At 34.3% G+C, this 20,872-nt stretch overlaps 1 protein-coding gene across 9 annotated transcripts in view; it reads right to left on the bottom strand.

Annotated features, from left to right (window-relative positions):
- Window positions 1-20,872, bottom strand: part of LOC129246503 (transient receptor potential cation channel trpm) — a 209,069-nt gene that overhangs the window by 78,708 nt on the left and 109,489 nt on the right. For 5 of the 9 annotated variants that reach the window (XM_054885377.1, XM_054885378.1, XM_054885379.1 and 2 more), the window contains 5 exons: window positions 8,709-8,895; window positions 8,257-8,446; window positions 7,714-7,925; window positions 1,828-1,980; window positions 799-870 (listed from right to left, as the gene is read on the bottom strand). In XM_054885377.1, the coding sequence (XP_054741352.1) occupies window positions 799-870; window positions 1,828-1,980; window positions 7,714-7,925; window positions 8,257-8,446; window positions 8,709-8,895 (814 nt within the window). The remainder of the gene's footprint in view (window positions 1-798; window positions 871-1,827; window positions 1,981-7,713; window positions 7,926-8,256; window positions 8,447-8,708; window positions 8,896-20,872) is intronic. The other 4 variants (XM_054885381.1, XM_054885382.1, XM_054885375.1 and 1 more) reach the window with 1 other exon arrangement.

The raw sequence follows: 20,872 nt of genomic DNA, 5'->3' as shown, positions 1-20,872 counted from the left end.
GTATACCTTTTCATATGTATGTATATAGTAATTTATTTGGCAGCATATTCCAGTTAGTCTTGTTAGTAAGTAATAACTATTGGATTTGGGCTAAAATGTATAATTGTAATGAAATTTACATTGACAGATAACTATGACAAATGCAAAAGTAAAATGTCGAACATATACAAAATAATGCGTAAATTTATAGTAGAATGCAGAACAATGACAGGCAGACATTGAGATCTATAAAAAAGAAAGTATGCGCGTACACGTACATATATACATTTGCGATAGTCCCGACATATACAATATACAGTACCATCGGACATATAGACAATGAGGTATGTTCATTTAAATTTGCCCAGACGGCAAAGGATTGGAATACCACACAAAAACGGGCGTTCGAACTACATACAGAAGTCAGTACAGTTAAATAAAAGTTTACGCTCATACACATACATACATTAAGAAAGGGGAGATAATAAGGCGAAATAAAATACATACATATATGTACATATGTATATTAGTATATGAGACATTAGCGGGTTAGCAGGGTGACAGGGTAAAGTTACAACAAAAAAATTGTGAAAAAATAATGTTAGTCAAATTTTTATATTTGCAGCCTAACACATATCAACATATGAACATAGATAGAGAAGGAAAATTCATTAATTCCGAATGTTCACATACACAGATTTATAGCTAAACTTGTTTTTCTTTCTTTATACTACAACACACATTTACTGCTCGGGCAAGTTTACATAGAATTTAATAGAATTTAAGGGATATAAATAATTTTTCGTCGGGGTTTACTACCTTGTCTGGATTATTATTACTGCTCATCCTACACTTGAAGGAAATTGATCTTTTCGCTTTTGTTAGCGCATTCTAGGTAATGTAGTAGTAGTAGTAGTACATAGTAGTAGTAGTAGAGGTGGTAGTAGTGGTAGTAGCAGAAGAAGAGGTAATGGAGGCAGTAGTAGTTATAGTAGTTATTGTTTTTTTTTTTTTTGTTTTTGATTTTTGCAGTAGTAGTCGTGATAATAGGAGCGATTTGAACAGGAACGCAGCAGCAGAACAAATACAGTAAGGTTTGTAAAAATGTAGTATAAAATATTATAGTAAATTATTTAATTAGGTTTTCACATTAAATTTGCCATATACGAAACGAGAATGATATTTTTAACTATTTTTACTTAAAAGTAGGCATACAATGACTTTCATAGAATTTCAATGAACAAGACAAGGCACATTGAACAGCTTATACGCGTAGCAGTAGGCCACAAACAACAAGAGATATGTATTTTGTTTTTCATTTTGTTTTCCAAAAACCACAATCTATTAATAAAGATTGGCAGTTTAGAGTAATTTAAAGAAAACTTGGCAATTTAGAGACCGAGTAGATAGAAAAATTAAGTCAACTGATCTACTGATGCTATGGTACTTGTTCAACCAGCCTTGGGATATTATATTTGTATTATTTTACTTATATTTTTTTAAAACGTTTTATTTAAAATTTAATTTTTAATTTTTTTTATTACTTGTTTAACGCAAAATGTTACAGCAAAAAGAAATTATATGCAATATTCATTTAACCACTGTATTACTTTCAAGGTGGACAATATTTACAAAAACAACAACGAGAATTCAAAAACTTTTTTTTTAAATATTTTCTACACGCAAGTTCAGCTGAATACGCATAGTAAGTGAACAATTTTCAATAATTTTAGTTACTTAATTTTAAAACTTAATTAGAAGATAACAAGGGAACGTTATTATAGTAAAAAATTTAGGAAATAAGTAACAAACAAATTTGGTATACAAATATCGCACATTAGTACATACCTCTGCGTCGGGCTGCGAACGATCCGAATCATCGTTGTCCAAATTTTGATTCTCCAAGTGCTCCTCTTCGGTTTGTGGCATTTGTTGTAGCTCTTCTTTGGACTTAAAATCCAAATGTCTGATATAAAAAGGTATCAAAAGACCTAAGATAACCTGGAATTATAAAAGTAAAATATATACATACATATACAAACATACAGTTTATCAATACAATCTTCGACGAAAGGATTCATAAAAAATATGCGCCATTGTTTTAACCTTCGGAAAACATTTTGGTGTGTGTGACACCCCATAATATGTTCACAGGTTAATATAATAATTTATTAACTCTTAACTTCACCTCTACACATTCTACTAAATGTGTCTTAGCTTCTGTCAAATTTCTGCGAAACTTGCTTTCTTGACTTTTCATTTTCAAAATAACATCAAGAAAAAAAGATAGCTGCATTCGCGCGTACAAATGGCGCGGTAATATGAAAGTTGAGTTGTCAGTCTACGAAATGACAGCTGATGGCAAGACAATGATGGCGGGAAATTCGGTAAGACACATATGTTTGAATAGTGGAAATTCAGGCTCTCCACCTGTTTTAATAGAGCTTTTTTAACATAAAGAAATGGCAATAATAAATGGAATAATGTATACTTGGAACTTTACCATTTGTTGTATAATATTTTTTTATAGATATTCCTTCTTCGCGATAGCCCTGCAGTCAACCGAGCTAATTTTAAACTTCTCTGCTACTAGTTTGCATTTCAGCTGAAGTAGTTTGTCTCTATTATCCTTTTAATGCGAGCTACTGTTATGTTTAAAGTAACCGCATGCATCTGCGTTAAGCCAGCTAATGAACTAACGGATGATTTTTTAGCTATTATCTTTTTAAAAAGTTGTTTAAACAGCTGACGCACGTTTCGTGTTTTGCTTCACTGTCAAACATCTTCAGTTTGGTCTATAATTTAACCATGAATCGTCTTACAAACGAACAACGCTTGCAAATCATTGAATTTTATTATAAAAATACGCGTTCTGTTAAGAAAGTTTATCGCGCGCTTCTTCCATTTTATGGTCAGTTTAATCGACCCACTGAAGCGGTTATTCGAGCTATTGTGACTAAATTTAGAACCAAAATTACATTATTGGACATCAAACCACCAACACGCTTACGTAGAGTGCGAACTGAAGAAAATATCGCAGATGTATAGGCCAGTGTTAATGATGGCCATCAATTATCGATTCGTCGCCGTATGCAACAAATGGGCCTCTGTTACTCAACAACGTGGAAAATTTTGCGAAAGGATTTAAGTGTGAAGCCTTTCAAAATACAACTGGTGCAAGAATTGAAGCCGAACGGCCTACCGCATCTTGGGAAGTTGACCGAAGATCCACTTTTTTTATCGAAAAATTGTGTTCAGCGACGAAGCTCATTTTTGGATCAATGGGTACGTAAATAAGTAGAATTGTCAATTTTGGAGTGAAGATCAGCCAGAAGAATTGCAAGAGCTACCAATGTATCCAAAAAAGGTCACAGTTTGGTGCGGTTTATGGGCTGGAGGTATCATTGGATCGTACTTCTTCAAAAATGCAGCGAATCGTAACGTAACTGTGAATGGTGAGCGCTACCGTGAAATGATATCCAACTTTTTTTGCCCAAAATGCAAGAGCTTGACTTGCATGACATATGGTTTCAGCGGGACAGTGCCACATGCCACACAGCACGCGTAACAATGGATTTGTTGAAAGGCGAATGCTTCAATTGACGCATTGGAAGACAACATTAAAGCATTTATATGTGAGATACCGACCGAAACATTGGAAAGAGTATGCCAAAATTGGGCTAAGCGGATGGACCATTTGAAGCACAGTCGCGGTCAACATTTCCATGAAATAATCTTCAAACACTAACTTATATGGACTGTACTATCGATTTAAATAAAAATTTCATGCATTTTTCTGAATTTTACGTGTGTTTTTGAAAAACTTTCCTATAGCTCTTAAAAAATCACCCTTTAGTTCACAATGGTCAAAAGTGGCAGTTCATTATCAAGTCTTAGTTTCAAAATTCCTTAATTTCTTATTTCCGACATCTTTAATGCTTCAGACATTTTTATTTATAATATAATAAAAAAAGGTGCGCAACTACGTTCTTTTTGTATACATCTCTAATTGATCATTTTGGAACTAATACCATTCCTCTTACTTTCGAACTAGTATTTCCTCTTTCATAAAACCACGAACTAGAGTTTTTCACTGCAGAAAAGATATCTGAAAATAGGACTTATTGAATCTCTTTAATTTTTAAAATTTTCGCTTAATAAACTCTTTTCGTTTGCTCGAAAATGCGTGGAGTGCTTTGTACGGAGGCTTTTTTTCGAATGAAAAGTTATGCGATGAAACCACCACTTAAAAAAGGAATTTCCGATAATTGTTTTGTATGCCCAGAAATTGGCAGGTCGCCTGCGAGAACTCATCGCAAATGGAGATGTGGGGTAAACAAGCCATCGGTGCAGCGTTTTTTCTTAAATGTTGAATATTGACTTTGCACTTCAAGCTGCTGAAGAGAAAAGATCGAGTCCGGAAATTGTTGTGACTAATGCTTAACTTAAATTGTCTTAATTTATAAATACTCTTTGACAAACTTCGGCCAAAGTTTGAGATCATGGTTTTTTGAGCCATTTGACGGAGAGTAGTATTTCATACTCGGCGTGATGGTGATTTATTATCCGGTGCTTATTAAATATATAATTTTGTATAAATAAAATGAATTATTTTTCTTTAGAATTTTCCCACGAAATTTAAAATTAATTTTTATTTTTTTCTTACTATTTTTAGTTTTTCAATGAACTGATGGATTTAATCCTTTTAATGTTTGCTTAATTTCAGAGCATCGCTTCAAGCATATTGACCTTGTATTGGTTAAGTAAGCTCAATATGTAAAATATTATAACAAGTCTGACAATGCTGCAATATCAAATCTACTATTTTTCTGTCTGCTTCAGGGTATTTTAACCGTGCTAAGCTGTACATGCATATTTCACATTTTTTGCCTGCAAATAAAAACCATACATAAGTACATATAAACCGCACTCTGTCGCGTTTTTATCCAACAAAGCATAATACTTTTTCCAACTGGCCAAATTCGTTTATCGTATCCTAAGCATGTAACTGAATAAGTCAGCGCAACGAGAAAATATTTACCACGATTTTTTGCTTGAAATTTCTCTAGTTGCAAAAAGTTAGATTTTAAAATTAAAGGACCCTTTCAATAACAATTATCTAAATTTCCATCTCACTCTTCGACTAAATTCGCGTGCCTGAGTCATAAATAAATGAACAAGCAAAAAATAGCGCTTTGGCTTATTTTGAATGAATTTATATTAGATCTGAATCCTAAAAGTTCTTTGCCTTTGAATCCGAACTTAAAAACATCCCATGACGACAAATTTCCAAAATAAAATCGTTGAAGCAACTTAAAAATTACGCTTTGAGTTATTTTTGAAAAGTTGTAGAGCTGAACCCTGAATATTATTAGCCCGAAATTTGGGCTCAACGCACACAACTCATTTGCCAGCTTCCATCAATTTAGATAATCTCAAAATTGTACATGTTTTGAGTATTTCTTTATTAGTTTACCGCCGTAGCCGAATGGGTTGGTGCGCGACTACCATTCGGCATTCACAGAGAGAACGTCGGTTCGAATCTCGGTGAAAACATCAAAATTAAGAAAAACATTTTTCTAATAGCGGTTGCCCCTCGACAGGCAATGGCAAACCTCCGAGTGTATTTCTGCCATGAAAAAGCTCCTCATAAAAAATATCTGCCGTTCGGAGTCGGCTTGAAACTGTAGGTCCCTCCATTTGTGGAACAACATCAAGACGCACACCACAAATAGGAGTAGGAGCTCGGCCAAACACCCAAAAAGGGTGTACGCGCCAATTATAATAATAATAACAATATATTTTTTTAATTTCCATTATTTTTGGTTCGTATAAGAAAAAAAAGACGCGCATTCGTTACATGGAGAAAATGTGCAACATTTTCAAAGGTAAAATCATCAAAAATGAACGACGATTTTGAACTACTTCGAGCTATCATTTTAAGATACTAAAATTGAATTGGCCATAAAACTGCGTCCCCAAAGAATTCCGATTAAAGATTTTGATGACAATTTGTCGATTTTTATAAATCCCATGCAAAGTTTAAAACTTGGATTGTTATGGCCTTTGTTAAAGAATGAACTAATTTTTATGAAAATATAATTTAAATGACAAAATAAGTTAGAAAATAATAAAAACTTGTCAATATGTGGTGCATTTATAAAAAAAATTCGTGGGTATATGTAATGACGCCTTGAAAGTTTGACTGGTATTAAATCCCGATTCATCCTTAAAAATGAGAAAATTGTTGAAAAAATGTTTTCCAAGCAAACCAGGAGAATATGTAGGTGAAAAAAGACAAGCTTCGTCTACTATGATATTTACAAGATGAAATCCAAAATAAACAAGACTGGCGTCATAAAAATGTTTTTGATGGCACCATCTTTTTAATGAGCTGGTGCTTTCAAAGTGACAACCCTAGCTGACTTCAAGTGAAAGCTTGGTAACATTCGGTTCAGTGGAAGGGAAGTTATTGCGTCTAAAGTGTTAGTATGTTTATGTCCTCGGTACAAAAATGAGTTTCGAACAAAGAGCTAATATCAAATTTTGTTTTAAAATCAACACAACGTTTACCAAAACATTTAAATTGATGAAAAAAGTTTATGACGATGATTGCCTATCTCGCACCAGAGTTCATGAGTGGTTTACATATTTCAGAGAAGGTTATGAGGACATAAATGACAATGAACATACGGTCCGCCCAAAATTAGTAATCACCGAACACTCTATCGAAATTGTTAGTAAATTTATCAAAAATGAACCGAAATCGTCGTTGAAATACATGGAATCGGAGTTCAATATCTCCAAAACATCGATTTATTCACGTTTCATTCCGCAGAAGCTAACTGAGCGTAAAATTTCTCAGAATTTAACATTCGAAAGAGGCGAGAAAAGACGAGAACTTCCTTCACAACATTGTAACTGGTGATGAAACGTGGTGTTTCCAGCACGAACCTGAATCAAAGTCAAATAAGTCAAAGTGCCGAATGGAAGGCCCCAGAAGAGCCACCACACAAAGAGTAAGTTTGGAGAAGTCGAAAATTAAGTCAATGCTCATTTGTTTTTACGATTCCAAGGGAATTGCCCACAAGAAGTTCGTGCCAGTGGGCCAATCCGTCAATGCAATATTCTACCTTGGCGTTTTGAATGAAGCGTTTGTTGCCTCGCATTCGTCGAATTCGCTCTGAATACCGCGAAGGAGGAAGCTAGTGCTTATTGCATGATAATGCACCATCTCCTCGATCCACTCTTTCCACTCTTGTGACTGATTTTTTGACTAGAAATCGCATTTTAACCATCAACGACTCACCGTATTCACCTCATATGACTCCATGTGACTTTTCCCTATTTGGAAAATTGCATTTGGCCTTAAAAGGAAAACGTTTTGCGTCCGTAGAGGCCTGAAACAATCTTTCGAAAAGCTTTCAGATCGTGCAAATCAGTGTATCGAGACCTAAGGAGACTATTTTAAATAAGTAAACTCGAAGTTATCAGAACAAAGCTCCTGTCGTTTCTATTTTAGCTCGGTCTTGTTTATTTTGGACTTTACCTTGAATCCAAGTGAAAAATAGCGAAATTACAATTTTTGGACTAACATTTTCTATTTGTCATCCCAGTATAAAATTATTAAAAAAGCCATGTTGCATAGCGTTATAAGCCCCATTTTAATTTCGACGCGTGTATTCTTATATTTAAATAATCTACATTAGAAAAGACAAACTTTCTTTAATTCACCTTAAAATTTGTATTTTTACGCGTTCGCAAGCCGCCCATCCACAAATCAGCCAATATCACTTGGCTGCTTGGATGCGCCAAAAGTGCACGATGATTGGCGGCCACCGCTAAGGAAAGGCAACTTTGGTTCGACCATGAGTGCAATTCACAAGTCAGCAGTCGTTGAGCCTTCTCTCCATCTGTGCGGTAACTAAAGTCCAATAATTTGATGCCTGTAAAGAAAAAGAACCATCAAAGTGATTGAGTAGAATTCCAATGATTGAAAGCATATTGAAGTGAAGCTATCTAACAGGTAATAAATTCAACAAACCTGACGCTTGAAACGCCTAAAACTTTATTGTTACTGGCAAATGCTTTATGCGGGTCAATAGTTGATTTCACTCATTTCTGATAACTATACACGTCCTGAAACAATACGTACTCAGGCGCTCAAGCGTATCAAAAGGACGTTTCACAAAAAAGTATCTTGAGGCAAGCAGGATTCAACCAAAATTGAATAACTCACACAAGTATGTGTACGAGTTTATCTACGTCCATACATACCTTTGCTTTCGAATTCCTTCGCATATGCGCGCAATTCATCATAGATTTCCGTATCTAAATCATCCTCGGCAGCCTCGTGCGCCATGGCTTTATACAACTTGCAGGCCACCAGCGACTTCGCCAACGCTTCCTCGCCATGCGTCCACATTAGCAGAGCCATTTGCTGGCGTTTGGTTAGCACAGCCCAAATCTAAATGAAGCAAAGCAAAATGTATAAAGGCTTAAGAAGTCATGCATTATATGTATATTTCTGAAAAAATATTTGTAAAATTCGGTATGTGCCAACGACTTGAGTGCGGCGGCTGTTGGAGAATGCGATCAACCCTATCGTCATAAAATTATTTTAGCATCTAATTTATGATGCTTAAAATTATTACCGTTACAAATTTCTACCACTTCAATGCACTCAAGCCCTTTGCAAATTTCCTTCTATTACTTTTGTATAAACTTACCAACAACTCATTGAAGGGAAATTCAAAGAGCGCCATTTCCGTTGTGAATGGCAGCAAACCGGTGACTAAGCTCAATGAATTTGCGCCAGCATAACGTTGATATGTTGAAGATTTTCGGTGTGCATTGGCATAACTATTCATTACTTTGGCGTAAATAGGACGAAATTTTCGGCGTGTATAATATGAGCTGCGTGGGCCAGAGGAATGTTGGCAAATGAGAGGCAATTTATGGAAGAGAATGTTAAGAAATTTGTGACGGCATCCAGCAGCGAAGAAAATATGGAATGAGAAGAAAAAATAAATTAAAGTTCTGAAGAAAGTATTTGGATAAAAAGAAGGCGAAAACGAATTTTAAATGTGCGCCCAGCGTATGTTTTTAGAGAAAAGTCATAATCATAGTCAGAAGCAATCACCAACAAATATAAATACACAGGACAAAAAGAAATTTTACCAAAAACCACAATAAATATTTCCAAAGGTGGCCGACGTGTTAAATCTAAGACCGAATCATGACTGCCCTGGTGGCTCAGACTGCGGAGTGCAATACGAATGCTTTCTCACGCCGAGACAGCTCATTTATATATTTCTCAATACTCAAAAAACGACTGGGGACTACTAATTTTAAGCGATCCATGCCAAATGATCCTAGTATTTTGGACATTGTCGGCCATTTCTCTAAAATTTGGTTTATTTGTAGGTTTGAGTATAATAATAATAATTTTGAGATTTATTCATTGTACCGAAACAAACTAGGCTCGAGAATTTTTTAAAGTAGAATATCTTGAGTTCCTTTAACATTTTTATGAATTGTATCTCCATGTTTTGACATAAAATATTCTTTTTAAAAAATATTTTTTGGTAATTAAATACATTTTTTGTTGAAAATTTTTGTGAAAATTGTTTTTTCCCATTCTTTAAGCACACACAAACCAACCAGAAATTATTGTACAATATATATATTTTTTTGTATTTTTTGCATTTCTTGTAATAAATTTTATCGATATCATATTTCGACGTTTTTAAATATCATAAAATTTTAAATCTTTTTCTAATTAATATTGCATTTTTTTAAACTTTGAAAATTACAAAACTTTATAAAAAAATGTCACCCTCATCGTATTTCCCAAAATTATACAATTTAAAATAAAGTTATTAGTTTCATATTTTCACATTTTTTAATATCACAAAATTAAAAAAAAAATTGTCAATATCGATTGTTCACATTTTTGAAAATTACCGTCATATTGAAAGGTCTGGTTAGAGTCCGATTTTATTTATTTTCAATACCAATCTACCTTGAACCAGGCATAACATAGTTATATACCCAGTAGATCGTCTCGCCCTACAGGCAAAAAAAACAGTCGCCCGTACCTCCCCTCATATGAAGTGTTTTTGAAAAACATTTAAAAAAATTTTTTGTTCTGGCAACCCTAGATGTCGCCCAATTGCATTTTTTTCATATCTTCGGCATTTATTGTCGGATTTTAAAGTGTGATACACCAATTTTTTTGTCTCAAGGAGTGGGTTTTTCCTAAAAAAGCTCATTGATCACAGGCGCTCCGTTGTGGTACCTACTCACCATATCTCAGTTGCTACCACCCTTATGTACCGATCTAATAACAGCAAATTAAAGACCGAGCGATTTGTTCAAACAGTTCATGAATCTGCAATGGCGGTCACCGATGAGCAACGCATGGGCCACATTTTATCTAAGCTCGAGAGCCGGCAGAAATACAGCAAGCTTGAATCCCGACAAAATTTTGTGGACTAAAATTTCCGTTACAAATAAATAAAATTTACTTTTTCTTGTACGGCTTTACACTAAAAATAAATTGTTTATATTTCTGGTTCTACTAATTGAATCGAAATACTTTTTTCGCAAAAGATATATGATTTTTTACGGTCTTCAATTAACTGACATTAGGTTGTTACATTATGGTGGTAGAAACTAAGATATGCTGGGTAAGTACTACAACGAAACGCAAGAGCTCAATGAACTTTCTTGAGAAAAACCTCTTTGAGACAAAAAAATTGATGTCTCACACTTTAAAATCCGACAATAAATGCCGAAAATATGAAGAAAAATGTAATTGGGCGACATCTAGGGTTGCCAAAAAAAAATTTTTTTTTTAATGTTTTTCAAAAACACTTCATATGAGGGGAGGTACGGCCGACTTTTTTTTGGTGCTACGCTCTAATACCCAGTCTTGTTCAGATATCGTGTATAGGGACAAATACTGTACATAGACATGACTAAATCAGTTTCTAATTTTGAAGACAATGATGTGTATTTCTCGAGCGCAACTTTCACAAAGATCAATTTGATTGTGATTCTAAAGATTGGCAGGGCCTACTAAAAGTTTAATTTCGGGGGTTCTAAAACTTAATCACCCTATCGGAAGTTTTATAATTTTAGTAAATGACGTCTTACGTCAATCATATTTGGCACTTGTGAACTAGACAACCACAGCATACAAACAGGCAAGCAATGGAGCGCGTAATAGTTAAAATAAAAATTTCCGTCACTCAAAATCATATGTTTAGTAAAAAATGTTGTTAAAAGAAAAATTGGGCGATTAATTTTGCGTCATAATAAAACCATCTCTAAGGTACAACGGGCTATCGCCGCAGCTGAACAGGTTGGTGCTTGACTACCATTCGGTAGTCGAAACCCCAGGTATGAAGCAGAAAATGATAGAAAAGGCGTGTAATGGCAAACCTCTGAGAAAGCTCTTCAAAAAAACCATCTGTCGTTCGGAGGCGGCATAAAACCTTAGGTTCCGGAAAAATACATTAATCGTTGTCATTCATTTCACTTCTCTTGATCACCACCTTAAAGAAATGGCAACGCACTCAAAACGCAGACTCTGGAGGATAGGCCTGCTGTAAGCGCTATTAGGAGTGCCCGGGCCCAGTGGCCTTAGGGCAATGAACAATTGGGAGATATATGGGTGAAAGTGTAGCAAAACGCGCCTCCACGCTGTAATTGACTCACTTAAGAACTACTACCACCCAAGCGAAAAATTGCTCGTTTCGAACTCATTAAACCATGGGCTATTAAATAAGTTTTCATTTATTAGTAATAAATTAAAAGATCTTAATTTAAAACTTCAAATAGTTCTTAATTAATTAATCATAAAACCATGAAAAATATGTATACAAAGAAGATATCTTCAGGCAAATAACTTTCACTTATCATCATACTACGTTTGGGGTCTATTTTCTCTCCCATCGCAGTTGCCTTTTCTGCAGTGGTGTTTCGCACCTTCACTACAATGTGATTGCCTCACAAAATGCTCTTTCTAATAGAAAAACGCAATCGTTACTCCTAGATAGAAGATCGAATTCCTTTATTAAACTATTCTTTATGTTTACTGCAGGAATATGTAAATAGTGATAATTTATGGTTGGAAACTTTGTGCACATTTGCTTTCAATTTGCAAAGCAAACAAAATATTTAAAGCAAATAAAGCAAGCTCTCTAAGTCGTTCAATCCTGATGGTAATTTTTGTGCCGAAAATAGATTTTGCTGGCTCATTTGATTATCTACAAATACATGCATACTCGCATAAGTGAGTATTTGCGCATGTAAATTTTTATTTAAAACAAATGGCTATATTATGGGTTGCCTGTCCTGTTTCGCCATTTCCACACGCTCTCTACACACACTTACACAAAACGCTCCTTGAATGGCCGTAACGCAACAAATTGTTAGAAATCATGTAAAAGAAAAGGATGCAGGATTAAGCTTCGAGCATGTATGCAAATCAGTGATTGGGTTAAAAGCTTTTAAACGCTCCATAAAACTTTAAATCAACAATTTCAAATCTAGAAAATGCAGGGTACTCCAAGTAAGATTTTATTTTTATCATTTAGTTAGAACGATTTCACGCTGAATGCAATTTCTAAAATCTATAACAGAACTCGCTCATTCTGCTCAAAAAAAATCGGCAGCTCCAATGTTTTTATTGAATAAATTGGTTCCCAAAATATGAGATATTCACCGCCAAAATCGCATTTTAAAATGTAAGGGTGTTTTTCTCGGATTTTACATAAGTAATTATTGAAGCCGACCAGACCATCATGCTTAGTTTTTTTCTCACCTGAAAAAATTACCTATTGAAATTTCTTTTACCTTTGATACAGTATGGGGAACGCTTCCCAACACTCAGCGGGAAGATTTCCTTGGCCGAAATCTATTTGGCCGGCAGTCTTATGGCGAGGAAACAGGCATGACCATTGCCTGGCCCATTGCATAATTGGATTACTTTTACGGTTTTCCACATAGTTTGTCGACAAACTTTTGCGTAGGCAGTCGTTGAGAGTTTGAGACGGCTGAGCATTAAAGTGCTTATATTAGTCCAAAGCGCAGAAGACTTCTAATATTGCAACTTCGCAATATTTTAATGCCACATTTGATTCGTTAATTTTGTATGAAAACATAGGTTTTAGTATAATAATGCGAAGCTGCAAAATTAACGATCAAAAATTAGTATGAAAAGCAACGAATATTGTAGAAAAAACTCACCATGCCACATTTTTTTTTTTTTTTTTTTGACACACTGCAACTTATGTCTCAAACCCAAGTTTCATAACAAAGAGTTTCATCTAGTCTTATCATGTAACTCGATATCGTAATATACTGACGGTAAGCGCAACTTCTAGCCCTATGAGACTATCAGATCGAACGGCTAACACGAACGTGCACTGTTTTCGAGTCAGTCCACCCAAATTCTTCGAATCATTTTTTTATTCAGCGCTATGTTAGACAATTCTAGCAACCGAAAATGTCCACAATTTCTAAAACAAAACACTAATAAAATATAAACTCAAACTTTAAATACCCAGTAAAATTATTTGCTTGTTTTGTCTTCTTCTTCACCCCTTTATCTAAATTGCAAGTAAAGTTGATGCGAGCTGACCTCTTCTTTAACCCATTGCACTAAAATGGTAGTGATTTGTCCTTTGCCCTTTGCCGGTCGGAAAAGGGTTTACTTGTTCTTATTTTCGCTTTGTTTAACCCCTACTGCGGTATTTGTTTATTTTTCCATTTCTATGTAAAAGCAACAGCTGTAGTTTAAATGGATGTGTGTTATTTATCAATATCTAATAAACGGCATATTCTTTTTCGAATGCTTGTTGCACATACCTAAGATACATTTTTTTATTGACCAATTCATGATTGATTGTTTTGTTGTACATTGGGTTCCTTTGAGTATAGGTTTCAAAGTAAATATGTGCGTAGTATGAATAAGTTAAAGGTTAGATTCAACAGCTAATCATTGACGATTTAAGATGTGGCATCAATAGCCTTTGATATCCAGACGATATCTGTTTGTATAAATTACATGAGAAGCCAATTGAATTGAAACCAATTTAAAGTTGCTGTAACTTTCATAATGGTTGTTTGATAAGTGACATTTAAATTTGTTGTTCAGATGTATGTGAAAGAATTTTCGCTTAAGTAAATGAAGAAATGCGTAAAAACTGAAAAAGACAAACCACCTTCAGCTCCTTCTGTGAATATTTCTTTATCACCTCAGAAAGCTTTTCGCCGTTTTTGCTTAAATAATTGCGTTCAATATGAAACGTGTGAGCTCCACGATGAACGTGGGAAAGAAACCAAGAACTTTTCACCACAATTCCTACCTGCATTCCTTTCAAACACACTAATATGCTCACGTACTTCTTAGTTGCTAGTTTGGCTGGTTCTGGTTCTGATTTTGGTTTTGGTATTTTCAATTTTGGCTCGTCAGAGCAACACTATTCCGATGAGCGCCTATGAATTATGCGGGACGATAAGCAATATTTATTCATTTTTCCATTTTAATGCATAAATCCGGATGTTGGGCATCGAAAAACACCAAATTATCTGTACTCAGCTTCTAGAGTTAACTTTTGTCTGTTTTACGTCGATAAGTAAGTTTTGCAGATATTAATTGATTTTACGAGAAGTAGGTGGTGGTTCTTTGATCAAAACGGTAGCAAATTTCATAATATTAGTTTGGGAAACAAGAGATCCATTATGTTCTCAGTAGATTGTTGGAGATTAAAGTTTATGGCCATTGTCAGGGTGATATTTCACACTAAAGTTACAGGGTGCTACAATGGAAGTCAACAAAGACAAAATTCAGTACATTTTACAGAATAACATACTCCAAGTTGACCGGCATGTTAGTAGTCGTAGCATGGCTCAAGAGCTAAAGATCAACCATAAAATAGTTTTAAACCATTTGCGCAAAAATGTTACGCAAAAACAATGGATTTCTATTTTTCCAACCCATACATTAATCGGCTAATTCAGAGCAGTGAGAGTTTATTTGCCTTTAATAGCTATGAATATAATGGACTGTAGACGACGTTACCAAAAACAATACAATGAAAAGTTTTGAACTTGATTTTTACTATTTAATATTTTTGAGCTATTATTAATCAATATCTTTGAATTAAAAGGGTTTTGAAATTCGGCAACAAGAGGTTAGTAATTTATCATAAAGTTATAAGAAAATCAGCAATTTTTCTTGAGAATTTTAAATATTGGTGTCGGCAAAAGCGAATTTTGTTATAAAAAAATATCTTATCGTCGCTTAGCAACATAAAAGAAACCAAATCAGAAATCAGACCAAAAATTCGTGCCGACCGGTATTATCTTTGAAGATTGGTGCCAAGGAGAAGAGAAACAAAAACCCTTATTAACTCACTTAGCTCAAAATTTTTTCTTAAAATTTCGTCATTGGTGACCTGATACAACATTTTTATTAAAATTTCGATAAAATTTTCATTTACGAAAGAAATAAAGAAACTCAACAAGTGAAAGAGTTTTGATTATTTATTTATTTATTTTTAAAATTATTTTTTATAGGTTTTTATAGTTTATTATTTAGTAAAGGCCATACTAATCCAAGTTTCAAGGTTTGCTGAAAAATTTTCATCAATACTTCAAGCCGTTAAAACATTAAATTTGAATATGAGAGTCACTGAAAATATAGCTGATTCTTTATATTTTTTCCTCTAACAGCGCGTATTTTCTCTATCTAAGAAATCCATGAAAAGTAAAGCCTTCAGGAAAAAAATTATAAACAATCAAAATATTTTCTATCAACTAAAATCCAATGGGCTATAAAGCTTCCTAAACGATTTTTTTTTAATTCCGATTAAAAAGTTTGAAAATTCTTTAATTTTTTTAATTTTTTGTAAAGTTTGAAATTTAGATTTATATGGTTTTTTGTTAAATATTTACCTTTATAAAAAATTGTGAGATAATGAATTAAAACAAACAAAAATAATAGTCAAAACTGGTCAGAATTTTGAAGCTGAAATATTTTTTTCGCTGAGTGTAGGTTAGGTTAGGTTATGGTCGTAGTCGGTCCATACGAATAACTCACTTAAACCTCACAGGTCGTTGTGATACCACTATGCGGCACGGGGAACTTATTTATTTAACTTCATGGCACCATTTTGTGGCTCTTATGAAGCGCAGGATTGGTCTAATCCCTACGGCAGACAGTTCTGTAAGAAAAGTGAAAAAGTGCTAAGGCTGGACAATTGCAAAGGAAGTGCTCAACTGTTTGCTCCTCCTCCTCATCTCTACAACTTCTACAATATTCATGGGATAAAACTCCTAGTCTCAAGCAATGCCTATATTATATGTTTTTTCTATCAATTTTATGGGTATTTGTTTCTTGCCTTCAAAGTTTTTTCGACAGCAAATATTCTGCACGGCTTCATAATGAGGCTACTGAATTTCTTTGTTTTTATCATCTCCGGTACCCTTAGTCAGAGATTGATGATGTTAAATACCTATTTAAGTGTCATATTTGATGCGAATTTTTCGTCAAATAAGCACATCACCTCATCATATCTGGATCGTTTGCAACCATAGGTTTCTCATAGCCTTATACTATCAAACCGCTGCACATATCTTTCCTTCATCCTAAATGTGATATATCTTCCTTAAATATACCCTGAGCTCCCTTAAATTTTTTGTTCCCATCCCTCCTTATAAAATCCGTCTTCTTTTAATTAACCTAAAGCCCCTTTGAAAGCAGAAGGACAACCTTCTCTTTGTCTTCTGGATATCGCACGATAAATGGCGATAACGATTGTCCTTCATTAATGTTTGCTTTTCAGTTTCGTATTCCAACGAGAACTCTTCGTTTTTATTATCCTTTCTATACGAGAGATTGCGGATTCTTCATTTTGATTGAAAAATGTTTCACTTTTCTTTGCCAAAAAATTGTTTTTTAGATCACTAAACTCAATCTTATTATGGTATTTTCCAAAAGTGTTTTATTCAAATTTGTCGGTTTAGTCAGTAAGAATCTTTGCAGTTTGTTGATATTTCCAATGAAACCAAACCAAATAATATAATAGCCGATGGGCTGGTGTGTGTCGACCATTCGGAAGTGACCGCGTTCGAACCTCCGGATAAGAAACGCCAAATGATAGAAAACGGTTTTTTCTGATAGCGGCAGGTAATGGCAAACCTCTGAGTGTATTTCTGCCCCGAAAAATCTCCTTATAAAAAACCCATTTGCCCTTCGGAGTCGGCTTGAAATTGTAGGTCCCTCCCTCAAGACGCAAATCCCCAATAAGAGTATGGGCTCGGACAAACACCCAATAAAGGGAGTAAGTGCCAAGTATATACATATTTACAATACATTTATAATACATTTATATTTCATATCTTATTTGAAGTAAATATATATGTAGTTTTTTTTACTTAGAAAGTAATAGTAAACTGAAAAGTTTTAATGCCGATTTTCTTAGTATTTATTTTGCTTTTTTTCTTTGAATACGACTCTCCTCCAGCAAAACTGCGATACATACCACACACAAATAAGAATACGTGTCTGAAAAAATTTAACTTTTTAGAACTTCACTAACCGCAAACCTCAATGCAAAAGGGTCTAAAATGAAAAGCCAAACCAACAAAATTAAATTTAAAGAAGGACTATACTACAAATATTTTGTCGCCTGCGAAAACCAGACAATATTGTTAAGTTTAACAACAGCAAATATTATAATAAGAAAAAAAGTAACCCCAACAAAAAAAGGATTGCATGGTAATGCTAACCTGCACCCTCATCAACATCAATATTACCAGCTACTAAAAAAACACTCAAAAAAACAAAAATGCTGCCAATAACATCATCACCGTCATCACCATCAAAATGTAGTTAGATCAGCATTTGTTTTAGCGAAGGACCCCACTTTTTGACTTTAAGCTCTGAAATAAAGTGAGCAGAAAAGGGAACGAAAATTGCTACAAAATAAGTGATAAAAAGCACCAAATAAGAAAATGGCAACCGGTAAAGGGAGTTTAGGTAGATTTTATGCATCAGGAAAATTGGAATAAAAAGTATAAAACAAAGAGCAAAGGGTGCATCTATAAATATAAGTATGTGTATATATATACACATAAAAGTTGAAAGAGAAGAAACGAAAACGAAGCACGGGGAAATTTTAAATACAATTAAAGAAAGCAGTTAGTGGAATTACGCGTCTGCGGCCCACATGTAAAAGGGGAGCGGTAAAGAAATAAAATAAATCGCACTGTTGCGACTATCACACTCACACAGCGAAGTTATACAAATCTATTGCATAAAAGTTATAAACGGAGGAAAAACAATTGTTCGTTTACTGCTACCCGGTGGCGTATGAGTGATTTGCAAAATTGAAATCATCACAAATTATTCATGAGGATTAAGAATGCGTCAATATGCGCACAAATGTGGTACATGCAGAGCAGCCATAAACATCTGCTGAAGTGCTAGCACATACGTTTTCTGCGAGACTAAAAATAGCTGAGATATTCAACGTTTTTTACACGCATACGTACTACTTATGCACGTACTTGCAGTATAACATGCGGTATTACGCTGCGTATAAGTAATGTTAGTTTGGGAGCTGTAGCTGTAAATATACAGGGTGGGCCAAATAAGACCTACTAATGTTAAACACAAATAACTTTAGCAATAATCATTTACTTTGGTTAATTGTTTTTATACATTGAATATATTTTATGAAAATTATGTATGAAATATTACATCAGACAAATGTCCACCATTTTTCTCGATACAAAGATTGGCTCTTTTTAACGCGTTTCCATTACACATAATGTTTATGGCTGAAGGCTCAGTATTTCGTCTCGAATATTTTGCTTCAGCTGTCTAATAGTCTCTGGTTTATTAAGATACACTTTATCTGTTAAATATCCCCATAAAAAGAGGTCGGGCGCAGTCAAATCTGGCGAACGAGGTGGCCAAGGGAAATGTGAATTTTTGGAAATCAGACGTTCGCCAAAAACTTCACGCAGCAGGTACATAGTTTGCCTAGCAGTGTGCGCAGTTGCTCCATCTTGTTGAAACCACAAATTAGGATACTGCTCCACCATTGGCCGCAAAAAGTTTTCAATCAAAGCTCTGTAAGAAGCTCCTGAAATCGATTCCAGCGTTTCATCCTCATTTTCGAAGAAATACGGACCGATAACGCTAGTAGCTATAACACCGCCACAAACAGTACATTTAGATGGGTGGTATATTGCCCTTGATGTTGGTGTATTGCCCTTGGATTTTCAGAGCACCACAATCTACAGTTTTGTTTGTTGACATGACCATTTAAATGGAAATGCGCTTCATCGGACATATGCCGATATTTACGCTGCGTTAAAACAACTGATCTTTGACAAGAATAGAAAAAGTCGATAATTTTAACGCGTTGTGTTGTATGGTAGAGTTCCAAAATAAGTTTCTAACAATTCAAATCTAACTTACAAAAAGATAAAAATAAATATGTCGAAAAATAAAAAAGTTATTTGTGCTTAACATTAATAAGTCTTATTTGGCTCACCCTGTACATAGAATATACATTTCATGCACTCCCTAAGTGCTAAGTGAATTTAAGTTTTTCTCAAGTCACCTGATTTACATACATATAACAAAAAAGCTATTTTGTCAGTATCAGTAAAAATAAAAACGTAACCTAAAGCTTCCCTCTTTAATTTATCGTATTTTCGATGGACACTTTGGCTACCGAAAAATACGTGCCGGCCTTGTTGGGCACGAACTGAACTTAATCTGATCAGTCGATGCTTATAACTAAATTTCTAACTAAAATTAGCATTTTAGCTGTGAAGCACCCATCCTTGAGTGATTTAGCAACGAATAATATCTGTCTTACCAGAAGAAGTAATTTGCTATTCATGATAGCAAGCCATCAAATCTTAAAGACTTGCATCAACTCTCAGTCAATCACGTTTAAATACTCATTCCGTATGATTTAAGACTGCATAAATCGTTTTGTAATATTGACTTGAATCCCGGGATTCTGACTCTTTCTTTATTTCTGAAAATTCCGGGACTAGGGTTTATTGAAAATATCTTTTTCCATTAAATGCTATTAGTCAAATTTTCATTGCAAAAATTCTACTTTTTGAGGAAAGGAAAACAAACTTGAAAGCTAACATAGATTGAGCTTTGTGTTTTTAGAGTGCGAAAGAATCACAGACAAAAATTACTGACGCTCACAGCAGTTAGCTTCAAGGACAAATTACAAAGGCATTTGACTAGCCGTTCAATTTATTTTAAATTTTAACTGAGAGATAATTTTTTATTTGATTAATGAAACCAAGCATCAATGCTTTAATTTTTTTAAGATTACAGATCAAAACAAATTGTAATTTAATCTGAAAAAATTAAACCGATAAATAGTTTAATGCAGCGAACTATATACTTCGTTTCATATCTCGGAATCATAAAATTATATCCCGAAAATTCCGATATCATCAAAATTCTGAAAATTGACATGTGCGGTGCAGGCCATGCCTATGATACCCTTGCATGCTGAATTACATATATTTGAAAAGCGCTTGATCGTTTTTTAGCTTCAGCAATAAAGTGGTTATACTTAAACTATTTAAGTTAGTTTCCCGCCACACGAAAACTAAAATTTTCAACTCTAACGTAAAATCCAACCTTACCACATGTTTGTAAGTCACGGAATTCTGCCCGCGAAGAGGAAAAATATGTGCAGATTTTCGTAAATAGTACAGGCTGCATAGCCGGCAATAAAAATGGCTATTTTCAGGTCCTTAATGAATCAATTTCCGATCAGAAATAAAAGTAACATGGCCACACAAGCCACATAGCGACATTGCCAGGAAT

Source organism: Anastrepha obliqua, chromosome 4 (assembly GCF_027943255.1).
Source record: "Anastrepha obliqua isolate idAnaObli1 chromosome 4, idAnaObli1_1.0, whole genome shotgun sequence".
NCBI classification, from domain to species: Eukaryota; Metazoa; Arthropoda; class Insecta; order Diptera; family Tephritidae; genus Anastrepha; species Anastrepha obliqua.
Note: the sequence above shows the minus strand (reverse complement) of the source record. Positions and strands in the feature narration are given on the sequence as shown.